This window comes from Arachis ipaensis, chromosome B05 (genome assembly GCF_000816755.2).
Source record: "Arachis ipaensis cultivar K30076 chromosome B05, Araip1.1, whole genome shotgun sequence".
Lineage (NCBI taxonomy): Eukaryota > Viridiplantae > Streptophyta > Magnoliopsida > Fabales > Fabaceae > Arachis > Arachis ipaensis.
This window is the reverse complement of record NC_029789.2, coordinates 12,694,008-12,705,869: the sequence shown is the minus strand read 5'-3', so window position 1 is coordinate 12,705,869 and position 11,862 is coordinate 12,694,008. Positions and strand designations below refer to the sequence as shown.

The window sequence follows — 11,862 nt, the reverse complement described above, 5'->3', positions numbered from 1 at the left end:
TTTTGGAAATGAATTCTCTCTATTTTTTTTTTTTAACATTTGAGAGAATAAAGTGTGATCTCACCTTTAATTCTATAAGTGAAACCAAAATTAAATAGGAGAGAGAGTAATGAAAATAAGAATCTACACTAAATACCATCCAATTTTTTTTCTACTAGAGAGGATCCACCGAGATATTCTCATTCTGACATGCCAAAAACTAATCTATTGGGATACTGAATTCCATTTAAGGTTGTTGGCTGGTCAATGGGTTAAGAAAACATTATTATTAAAACATCTACTATGAAAAAAATCACCATGAGAAAGCCCAAAGCAGCCCATAAATTCGCATTGTTTTGTCAGCACTACCATAAGGTTAATCAGCTTAGCCCATATACAAATTACCACAAAAATTAGAAGATTAGCCCATAGCCCCATATACATGAAAGCATACAACTACGATTACACATTTACACAACAAAGTATTTGACGCGAACATCTTAAGAGTATAAAAGAAAGAAGTGAACCAACGCGTCCATTCCATAATAGTTAATACATATAACAAATCTCAGTATATTTCATTTAAGTAATGATGTTTGTTAAAATTTTCAAGTAGGTCTAACTAAAGGGCGTTAGTCACCTTATTTAATCACCAATATAATTTTTTGAATACACACGTATAGGGTCCACCATATAATATAATATAAGAACACATAAATAATGATACCACAGTACTTGTATAGTGTATCCAGTATAGTTGAGAAAGGAGACAAGTCCTAATCGATGCTGCTATATAGAGTACTTTCAAATACTTCGATTTCAAATAGATTGAACTAACTAAATTATCAAGACCCTCCAACCACTCTTGTCAACTTCAATTAGCCAAATACCAGTGAAGTGAACGCAAAGAAAACAAGAAAATAAAACCCATGTATGTTTGATTATATTCTACTAAGTTTCTTTTAAAGCTATGCCCAATTATTACAGCACCAATATCCATTACTAATCACATTATAAGAATTCCAACTCTCCCTATGGTTTCTATTTAATGGACCTCTTTGTGCTGCCTTGCCCTTAAGACATTGATTGATTCAGTACATTTTTCAAACCATAGTTTTTGGCAACTATATGTATATCAACATATTGTAATTATAAGTTAATTATCTTGCATAACCATACACAGATGGAGAGTTCTGAAGGTAAATTGGTGATCATAGGACGCGCGGAGATCGATACTCGAGCCCCTTTCAAGTCTGTCAAGGAAGCAGTTTCATTGTTCGGAGAGAAAGTACTAGTTGGAGAGATTTATGCCAACAAGCTCAAAGAGGTTCCACTTCAGTTTTTCTGTATAATCAATGTATATATAATAAGGTTTTAGAGTTAGTATTGTGTAGAGTTAATTAATGTTGTTAATTTTGTGGATGCATGCATGATTAAGATGAAAGTTGAAGGGAGTGAAACTGGGAATGCACAATCCAAAGTTGGAGCATTGACATCTGAGTTAGAAGAAACAAAGCAAAGCCTTGAGAAAGCCAGAGAAGAAGCTAACTCCATGGCTCAACGAATCAAGATGCTGCGAAAGGAGCTCGAGCATACCAAGAAAGAGCTAGAAGAAGCAAAGGTGAGGGAATCAAAGCTGCTTCGACAAAAGGATTGTGATCCAGAGATTGAAGACCTTAAGTTCATCTCAAATGGAACAAACAATAACGTGGAGATCAAGGCACAAGTTCAAGCTGATGAGGAAGCAGCAGAGTTTCAGAAAAGAAGATATGTGAAATTTGCTAGTCCTCATGCACTGGCTCAAGTTATTCCCAATAGGGAACATGAAAAGATTCTTGAGAGACCCCCTTCAATCAAAAAGGGTAAGAAGAAGCCAATGATGCCTTTGTTAGGATGGTTTTTCTCTAAAAAGAAGGGAAGCCATGAACTTGATTCTCCAAGAGCCTAAGCACTAGCATGCTTTCAGTTACTATGAATATTTCCTTATTCATAATGATGTGTGTTCTAATCTTCTGATTAGTCATAATTACTTGTAATTCATTATTATTCTCTGATTTCTCATGTGTAAAACAAGGAGGAGGAATCAATTAAGTGTCCTCTCTCAATTTTGTTACTTTTGTGACTTGTATTTGCCAATGTTTACTGCCTCATTAGCAAGGGATAGAGGTTTCTGGAAGTGTATGAAATCATGATTATAATATAGACAAAATAAATAAAGCACTTCTCTCAAATCCTTTCCACTCTTTCTAAAAAGATTTCTCAACTACTGTTGATATATTACTTTTATTATACTCACAATCATTAAAGAATATCACTTTAGACATAATATATAATAAAATTCAATGACATTGTTTGATCCATATAATCAACTCTAACTAATGAGATAAAACTTTATTGTTGCCGTTGTATATATACAATCAATAAAAAAACTAAAATAAAAGTTTAAATTAGTATTATATCATATTTTAAAAGTCGTTTTTTTATCGGCATAGTTATATTTATGTAGTGTTTGATAAACAAACGAATAATTTTTCAAGAATAATTACTCATAATCATATAGGCAACATAAAATAAAAATTTTTCTTATTTTTAGCGGCATAAGATAAGATAAGATAACATTTGTTCTTGGTCTACTTTATATGTCAAAGACTCAAAGTCATGTTTAGTACTTATTAAAGGTGTGTGCGGACAAAAATAGTATCAAACCTGTTGGTGATGTTCCTTCTTTTTTTTTTTAATAGTAGTTTGGAAGAATTAACTACTAATTCAGTACCCGAAATATTCAGGCGCGGACAAAAATAATCCTAAAAGATGTTATCGATAAAAAAGTCACTAAATAACTTTAAAATTTGACAAACATGTCTATCATTTCGCCGGAGCTTATTTTCGATGAGCATAATGCTGAGGTAGCCCAAAAATTAGATGATCTAGCTGACTCTAAAGCTAAATTACTAATCCAGCCATCGGAATTGAACATTGATTAAATTAATTTATAATGCCAGATGAGTAATTTACCTTCAAAGCTAGACAAATTTTCCAAATCCGGTGACCATCTCAACATTATGCTTATCAAAAATGGACTCCGACAAAGTGAAAGTGATAGACACGTTCGTCAAATTTTAAAATCATTCAAGAGTTTTTTTGTCAATAACATCTTTCAAAATCCTTTTTGTCGGTGCCTGAATCTTTCGGATACCAAATTGGTAGTTAACTCTAATTTGAAAAGAATAAAACAATAAAATAAAATACAAAGTTGTGCACTTTGATCATAATATTACTTGAAAATATCTAGAGAGAATTGGTTACACCAAAATGAAGTCAACTTTAAGTGGACAAGCTTGTTAATAATCATAGTAATAGGAAATTTACATAGAAATCTAAGTTCAAGATAAAATATGAGGACATAGCCGTTAGTCTGGTACACATCACCACAAACCTAAGATTCCAATCTAGTGGTTTCTACATATAGAAATTAAGAGACAATCTACAAGGAAGGTCTTTGAAGTTGCTACCATATGCAAATATACATATCAATCACTAATCTTCCAACTTTACCCTAAAGAAGAGGACCCTAAGAATTTCAGAAGAGAAAACCATATTATGATTCATAAGTTGATGGTGGTTTTGACAGCTGAGGCATCCCTTCCACCAAACTCAATTGTCGTCGCAGTTTAACAATGTGAGCTTGAACCTAGGACAGTGCAAAATACAGTCAGCATAATGCATATGACATTGGGAAAGGATTAAAAAAAAAACTTCAACCAGTAAGCCTTACTTTTAAAAAAATTACCATATAATATGTTTCAAGTTTCAACAAGCAAGCAAGATAAAATGTAACTAGTGCGAGTGCACAATAAATTACAACTAGACTACGAGCAAAGAGGGAATTAATCTGTTGTATTTAATTCAAGATTCTAATCCCCATAACTGCATATAATTATGCTTCTTTAGGGAGGGAAGCATCCCCACAAAATTAATGCAGAACAAATGTCATCAATAAATCTAACTACTATGACAAAATGGGGATAACAGAGCAAAAGCGGATGCAACCTGTTGGCGAGCTGCTGCAAGTTTTAAGAGCTCGTCAGCCTCCGAGAAGTTCAAGAACCACTGGCTTAGAGGATGATCTTTGGTGTCACCTCTCTCCTTTCCATTCCCAGTTTCAATTGGTACTGCATAAGCCAAAATAATCGAAACATTTAAAGGATTCTTCACAAAGAGTGCGGAATGAAAAAGAACATTTGAAAGAACTCACCTGGGCTAGGCAAATTCAAACCAGCAGGAAGCCTAGGCACAACAACAGCAGGATGATTCTGCACACGTGCCAGAAAACCCTCAGACGGGTCAGGAAATACAATCTCATCGTAAGATTCAACAACAACAGGTTTCTTTGTTGACTGAGGACCAGATTCCTCTTCTGGATACAATTTCAAATGGTGATACCTACAAGCACAAAATCCAGTACCATTCATAACTAATAAAAATAAATAAATGAAAATTGGTTCCTCAACTCTAAAGTCTAAACATATCAAATTCAAAACAAACATGAAGACAGCATAATAAGTAACTAAAACTCACAAATCCAGCTGTTTATCACAGACATCACTGTGGAAATGGAGGGTGATTGCTATTTCAAATTCACCCCAACCACATTCGGATAATTCGAAAGGCGGTGATTCAACTACTCTAGTAGGGTTGTTAAAACTAGGATGCAGCTGAAACACAACACGCTTTATCACTGCTCCAAGATCTTCATTTGAAGCACCACGTACATACACAGTCCACTTATGAGATTGAGACCTAGCAGCATCCAAGGATTAGAGACACAAAGAAAATTGCAGAGAAAAAGAAGGGGAAAAAAAGGGGGCACAATCATAGAATAGAACTCACTCGCTGGCCTTCCTACCCAGGTAGAATGCAGTAGTCCCATACACTATTGGGACACAGATTTCAACATCTTTGAGCCTCTTGTTCGCATTCTGAAACCAAAAATGAAAGCTTTGTCATTTCACACTCCAAAAAGGAATGTGAAAAATTACAATAATTGAACTTTACAAGCTCAGAAAACGGAACTCATAAAAACAAAGCAGCAAAGCAACAAGGTGGCACAGTAAGGGATTAAAACTGAAAAACCTCAGTGATCAAAGCTAAGGACCCTAAAAAAATGATACCTTTTTGTCGAAATCCTCGGAAGATAGTGCAATTTTGAGGCGAGAAGGCTTAATAGGAGAGGCGCCATCATCAGGGTGGTGTTCACCTTGTCTTTTGAGGGGCAAAGGCTGAGACATTTGAAAAAAATAAATAAAAATTTGCGCGGAAATTCAGAAAGACGGAAAATAGGGGAGATTAGGGGTTTAGGGTTCTAGTTTTGAGTGAGGAAGGGAATTGAAGGCACAACCTTAGGCCTCGGTGCTCAGGCACTTGGGATTTTCTGCTGTGTTTCTTTGCTATCGTTTGATTCCTTGGCGGTTGTCCACACTTTAGTGCTTCCTATTTTTTTAATCAAAGTTAGTTAGAAATGCTTACATGACAGGCTCCGATATTATTTATGAGAATACATAAAATTCTTAAAAATAATATTTGTTTATCATCATTAAAAAAAGGAGATATTACTAGCTACCTCTTATTGAGTTTATATTATTAAGAGTTAAGTATGATTTTGATTCCCAACGTAGAGGTTGAAAATCGATTTTGTCTCCAATTTTTGTTTTACTATAAAATGGTTCCTAAAGTTTTAGTTGTTTTAAAATTGTCTTTTTTATCAAAATTATTTTTTTATTACCAAATTACTTCTCATTAAAAAAATTATAAAATAAAATAAATAAATAAAAAAAGAAAAAAAGGGATACAGAGAATTAGAGAGAAAGAAAGGGGGGAGAGGGAAGGATGAGGGAGAGAAGGGGGACTACCGCCTTGCCGCATCGGACCGCATTACCGCACCACCACCACCACCATCATCTTCTTCTTCTTTTTTGAACTCGATTTTTTGTGAAATTTGTTGTGGAATATTGTTGTTGCTGAAATTTGAATTTGAAATATTGTTGTTGCTGAATTTGTTAATTATTGTTCAAAGTGCATGTTGCTTGAATTTTCTGATGATGATGATGATGATGATGATGATGACCATGATGATCAGTGACGGATCCAGAAAATTTTGGTAGTGGAGGCAAAATTTATATAACATGATAATAATTTTTATAATAAAAATAATATGTGTATATAAAAAATTAAATATTAAATTATCTATTAACCATTATATATTTGTGTATAAATACATATATTGTTTAACTTATTTTTAATGTGTATTTTATATTTTAATATATATTTTATACAAATAATTATTTTTTATGTACATATAGTATAATTATTGTTATGATTATATTTTGTTATTGTAAAATATGATTAGCCTTCAAAATATCTAATATACAAATTAAAACACTAAAATAGTAATTTAAATAATAATATATAATTTAAAATTCTATTCTTTTAGGTTTTATATTTTTAAAAAATTAAGTAATTTTTCTTTTAACACTACCATCAAAATTTTTCTCTTTCCATATATATTACTAAACAATTATTTAAAAATTCACTTCCTAACACAATTAGAAGCCGACTCTTATTGATATTCATAGTTAAAAAAGTTCTTTCAATTAATATAGTTGCTACGTAAAAATTAAAGCTAATTTGAAATAATATTCTTTTGAGTTGATTTTTAAAAAAGAACACTAATTTCGTTTAAATCTGAGAATTGATCGATCTAATATACAAATTAAAACACTAAAATAGTAATTTAAATAATAATATATAATTTAAAATTCTATTCTTTTAGGTTTTATATTTTTAAAAAATTAAGTAATTTTTCTCTTAACACTACCATCAAAATTTCTCTCTTTTCATATATATTACTAAACAATTATGTAAAAATTCACTTCCCAATACAATTAGAAGCCGACTCTTATTGATATTCATAGTTAAAAAAGTTCTTTTAATTAGGGCCCGTTTGGAAAACTCTAGAAGTAGCTTTTTTTAACTTTTGACTTATGAAAAGTAGTAGCATTAATGTCGGGTGCAATTTTCAAAACCAAATTGCAACTTTCTAAGAAGCTATTTTGGAGCTTATAGAGAAGTTAAAAAAAAATGACTTCTCTCATAATACTTCTACTTTTCATTACATTTCTTTAAAATAAGCACTTTTAGAGTTAAAAATTCAAACACAAAATAACTTATTTATAAGTTACTTTTAACAGAGTTATTTATTGTTTAAGTTATTTTATCAAAATGAGCTTAATTAAGTTAGTTACCCAAACTGGGCCTTAATATAGTTGCTACGCAAAAATTAAAGCTAATTTAAAAAGAAGATCAATAATATTCTTTTGAGTTGATTTTTTAAAAAGAATACTAATTTCGTTTAAATATGAGAATTGATCATTCTAACGAATATCTAATATAAAATTTTTAAGGGTAAAGTATATCTTTTGTCCCTGAAGTTTGACAAAAGGTTCAAAAATACCCCTAAGTTTTATTTTGTTTCAATGTTGTCCTAAAAGTTTTCGATTTGCATCAAATATACCTCAGATGGCTAATTTTTCAAAAAATTTAAGACCAATTCAACAACAATTTCATAAGAACAACCCTCAACACAAGTAAATCAAGCATAGTTTTCATGCATTATTGTTAGATTGGTCTTAATTTTTTTGAAAATTTAGCCGTTATAGGTATATTTGATGCAAATCGAAAACTTTTGGGACAAAATTGAAACAAAATAAAACTTAAGGGTATTTTTGAAATTTTTGTCAAATTTTAAGGACAAAAAGCATACTTTACCCAATTTTTAAATTGACGATTAAGTACCAAAAGTTTAATAAAAAATTATTTTTGGGGTCAAATTTAATAATATAATGGGGCAAATAAATATTATTATTATATACTACTCAAAAAAATTTCAAATTGTAGTGGGGCGCTTGCCCCCACACCACTCTACTTAGATTCGTCCTTGATGATGATAATGGTGGTGGTGGTGGTGGGTTCTTTTTCAACTTGGGCTTCTGGGTGATTTTGGTTGATTTTGGAAAAAGTTCTGATGATGATGATGATGACCATGATGATATTGGTGGTGGTGGTGGTGGTGGTGGTTCTGGTTAGACGTAGACTTCTGTTCTGGTGGTGGTGGTTGATTTTGGGGTGAAGAGAGAAGGGTATTTTCATCTGAATGACGATTTTAAAACAAACCGAAACTTTGGAGACCATTTTGTAACGAAAAAAAAGTTGGAGACGAAATCGATTTTCGGCCTCTATTTTGGGACCAAAATCATACTTAACCCTATTATTAACAAATAACAAATATAGTTTAAATTTTTTCATCATTTCATTTCTGAGTAATTTGCTGCAAATTAGAAATGAATAAGACCTCAAACTTGTAAATTTAATGAAAGAACACCTTAGAACGTAGATCTGAGTTTAGAACCCATCTCAAAAGTTACGAAAGTGTGCTTTTTTATTTTTAGAAGCACCATAAAATTCATAGCAAGATCTTAAAAAAAATCAAATTCAATAGATATAGTTTTGGATCAAAATTATGAATGTACCTAACAAGCTATAAATTTAAAAATAAGCTTTCTCACTCTATTATTGCAAGAAAAAAAAAAACATCAAATCGAAAAAAAGTACCGTATGTGGCAAAAGGCACTTAGGAGTTAGGACTCGTCTAAAAAAGTTTTTGATTTATAAAAGCTACACATTTTAAAGAATTAAGTTTCTATAAAAGAAGAAATGGTTTCCAATGTCATTTTGACAAATTCACACTGTAAATAAAGAGTTAATAGTTAAATTTGTCTCTGAAAAATTATCTATTCTTTAAATTAGTTTTCAAATAATTTTTTTAGTCATATTAGTCCTTGAAAAATAAAACGTAAGTTAAATTGATCCTTTTGTTAGTAATCATTTTGTTAGTTAGATAATGACGTATCATGTTAAGTGCTATGTGACATGATGACGTGGTAGGTTAAAACCACGTGTCACAAGATAATTGATTGACGTGTCAGGTCAGTGATACCTAGCACGTCACGTGTCACTTGACATGTAAAAAAGTTATTTATAATCAAAATAGTCTCTGAAAATTTAGACATAAATATTTTTTATTCATAAAATTTTAAAAATTAATCAAATTAGTCCTTCTATAAATTTTACTAGCTTACTTTTCTCTTGTGTCTCCTGGTACAGAAACATCCAAATTAAAAAATTCCTAAACCTAACACACATTTCTTCTACTTCTATAATAAACAAAATGTGAATCAAACAAGAACCATTCTTAGCATAGAACTGATTATAATTTCTACTGTATTTTACCATCTCTAATTCACAGCTACTTTTGAAGGTGGCCAATTTTATTAAAGCCGAAACAATTGAAAACAGGACATTGAAATCGATTTTTAGCATAGAATTAGAACTCAAAAAGAAGTGAACGTCACATTCAAGCAGAAGAGGGGGCATAAAAAGCTTCTTTCTCCTGGAGCTAAACCCACAAAGATTTTGTCTATCTAAATATACAAATAACGACAAAATAATATCCAAACTACATCGTAGGCAAATCTCTAGTTCTAATAAATCTAAACCACATCTACAAAGCATTATTTGGTGAAGGACTCGTTACAAGTTACAACACACTAAAAAGACCACCAAAATGGGGATTTGAAAAATAAGAACGTGGGTTTGCTAATGTCGATGAACTTAATTCATCAAGTAATTTATATCAAGTAATTTATATATTAAGACATAAGGCCACGCATGTGTGAAGATAAATAACTTCTTGGCCTCTCCTCAAAGATCAATGATAGAGACTATCACGTTCAAAGCATCTTTGTCCATGTTCCCAAAAATGGAAAAATGGCAATAAGTAATCGCAACAGCAGGGGCGTGTCGCTTTTTACTTCTCTCCTACTCAGCCTGCCGGCTTCTGTTCGTGTGCTTCTTGACCCATCCATCATTCGAGATGAGCTTGTTGATCTAGATCTTTCTAAGTCATCCCACCCCCTAAAGCTTTGCGATTCTCGGTTCCCACTATCAGCAGCTGAACTATTATTGTCCTCAACAACCCATGATTGGTAGCCTGTCCTCCCCGTTCTCATTCTCGAGTTTTCTTCTGCTTCTTCATCAACTGTGGTGCCATTCATCCCACGGGGTTTCCTCCTTGTCCTATACTTGCGTTTCGGTTTGTTCTCCGGCTGTCCCCATAGTTTCTCAAATGCTAATTGAAGTGCTGACTGACCAAGAGGAAGTGCTAATGCCATCAGGAAAGCTTTTGGACCAGTAGATAGCAAAAATGATGCTATTATGAAAGGGAGTGCCCAACCGTAGGATTTAAAAACCTGCAGTGAGAAAAAAGAAATACATTGCAGCACCTTGCATAAAAAAAATTGATCAATGCATTATGAAACACAAACAATGTGATCTATGGTTTCGGTAACAATGCTAGACCATACAAATAGACAGATCCCCAAAAATAATATATAAAAAAAGGACAGTCCGGTATACAAGCATCACACAGAGTCCGGAAAAGGGATGCACCCAAAAGGAGTAATATATGCAACCTAATCTGATAATTATATCAATGGCTGCTTTCACGCTTGAACCCGCGACCTTGAGATCACATGGAGACAACTCAACTGTGCTCCAAGGCTCCCCTTCATCCCCAATAATAACATAAAAATAAAATTCCTAGTTTCATAATTCATAATAGTACAAGGATTTTTGTGAGCATAAGAATTCCTTGACAAAAGACATAATGATGACCAGTATTCAAAAAGTAGAATAAACTGATAACAGTAGGCAACAGTTATTTTCAAAGAGCCACCATGCAAATCTTTAACCAGCATTGTTATGGATAATGAAAGCAGCAATAGCTCATTTTCTTTCTGATTTTCACTCTCATACCAGACTGACTGAATATAGAAAATGAAAATGAGGGGGAAGATATTATATTGAGTTCAATGACAAACCCTTCAAATTAGGATTAAGACAGGTTGTGCTGCCAATGCTTTGGATGTGTTATGATAAAAAAAATTTGTAGGCTCCAGTACACTGACTCCATTCTGGGTTCCATTTACCAAGGGATTTTAATTAAAATCTCTGAATGATAGCCTACTTAATCCTAGAGAAACAAATCTGAGTTGAAAATTCCATTCTTACTAAATTCATCTCGCTTAGTTCATGTCATAAGTCCTTCAGGAACTGCAGAGATTTAATAAACAAATCTTGAAAAATCAGTTTCTTCCATGTTTAAAAACCAACCTTTTTTTACTAAATTAAACAAAGATCAATATAATTATTATTTTTTCTATTAAGAAAACAGTAAAAATTGATTTACCTGGAAAATCCAAATACTATCAATGACTTCTTCCCAAACCCCACCGCTGCTTCCTTCGTCAATATCGGGAGGCTCGTCGGACCACCACCGCCTCTTGCTCCAGTACTCTCGCTCCCGCCGTTGTTGTTGTTGCTGCTGCTCATCAGGTTCGGTTCTTCTGTTGAAGTTTCGTCGGCGAAACGGTTCGGCATTGGAATCCCACCGGGGGAAGTTGTTGCTGTTGTTGGAACAAGAAACGCGAGAGTGGGAATAGGGTTTTGGGTGATAGGGTCGCCATGGAGAAGGGTGAGAATCGAATATGGAGAAGGGCTGTATGGTGTGACAGTGGTGAAGGATTTCCATTTGCCACTTCTTCATTATCTTTCTCAATCTTTATTTATTTATTTATTTATTTTTGGTGACCATTTATTTATTTATTTGTTTACTTATTATTAATTAATTTTTAAAAGGACTCTTACAAAATATTATTCACCATTATTAATTATTAAACTAGTAGTTACATGTATACTATTGAATAGGAT

The 11,862-nt window shown here is 32.6% G+C and overlaps 3 protein-coding genes across 4 annotated transcripts; 1 reads left to right on the top strand and 2 right to left on the bottom strand.

The window, feature by feature from the left end:
* On the top strand, window positions 906-2,211 carry LOC107641705 (WEB family protein At2g17940). The gene is made up of 2 exons (XM_016345175.2): window positions 906-1,306; window positions 1,418-2,211. Exons 1-2 carry the CDS (start codon window positions 1,163-1,165, stop codon window positions 1,925-1,927), a joined length of 654 nt encoding a protein of 217 aa, XP_016200661.1. The 5' UTR covers window positions 906-1,162; the 3' UTR covers window positions 1,928-2,211.
* LOC107642953 (transcription initiation factor TFIID subunit 14b) lies at window positions 3,293-5,494 on the bottom strand. The gene is made up of 6 exons (XM_016346469.2): window positions 5,151-5,494; window positions 4,870-4,958; window positions 4,558-4,779; window positions 4,235-4,422; window positions 4,030-4,151; window positions 3,293-3,670 (listed from the first exon to the last, which is right to left on the bottom strand). The coding sequence occupies exons 1-6, from the start codon at window positions 5,265-5,267 to the stop codon at window positions 3,578-3,580; spliced, it is 831 nt and encodes a 276-aa protein (XP_016201955.1). The 5' UTR covers window positions 5,268-5,494; the 3' UTR covers window positions 3,293-3,577.
* LOC107642952 lies at window positions 9,405-11,710 on the bottom strand. 2 transcript variants are annotated; one of them, XR_001620721.2, is made up of 3 exons: window positions 11,342-11,710; window positions 9,607-10,343; window positions 9,405-9,543 (listed from the first exon to the last, which is right to left on the bottom strand). XR_001620721.2 is itself a non-coding variant. In XM_016346468.2 (2 exons), exons 1-2 carry the CDS (start codon window positions 11,696-11,698, stop codon window positions 9,825-9,827), a joined length of 876 nt encoding a protein of 291 aa, XP_016201954.1. In that variant the 5' UTR covers window positions 11,699-11,710; the 3' UTR covers window positions 9,432-9,824. The 2 variants fall into 2 exon arrangements, 1 of the variants encoding a protein (XP_016201954.1); XM_016346468.2 differs by having other exon boundaries at window positions 9,432-10,343.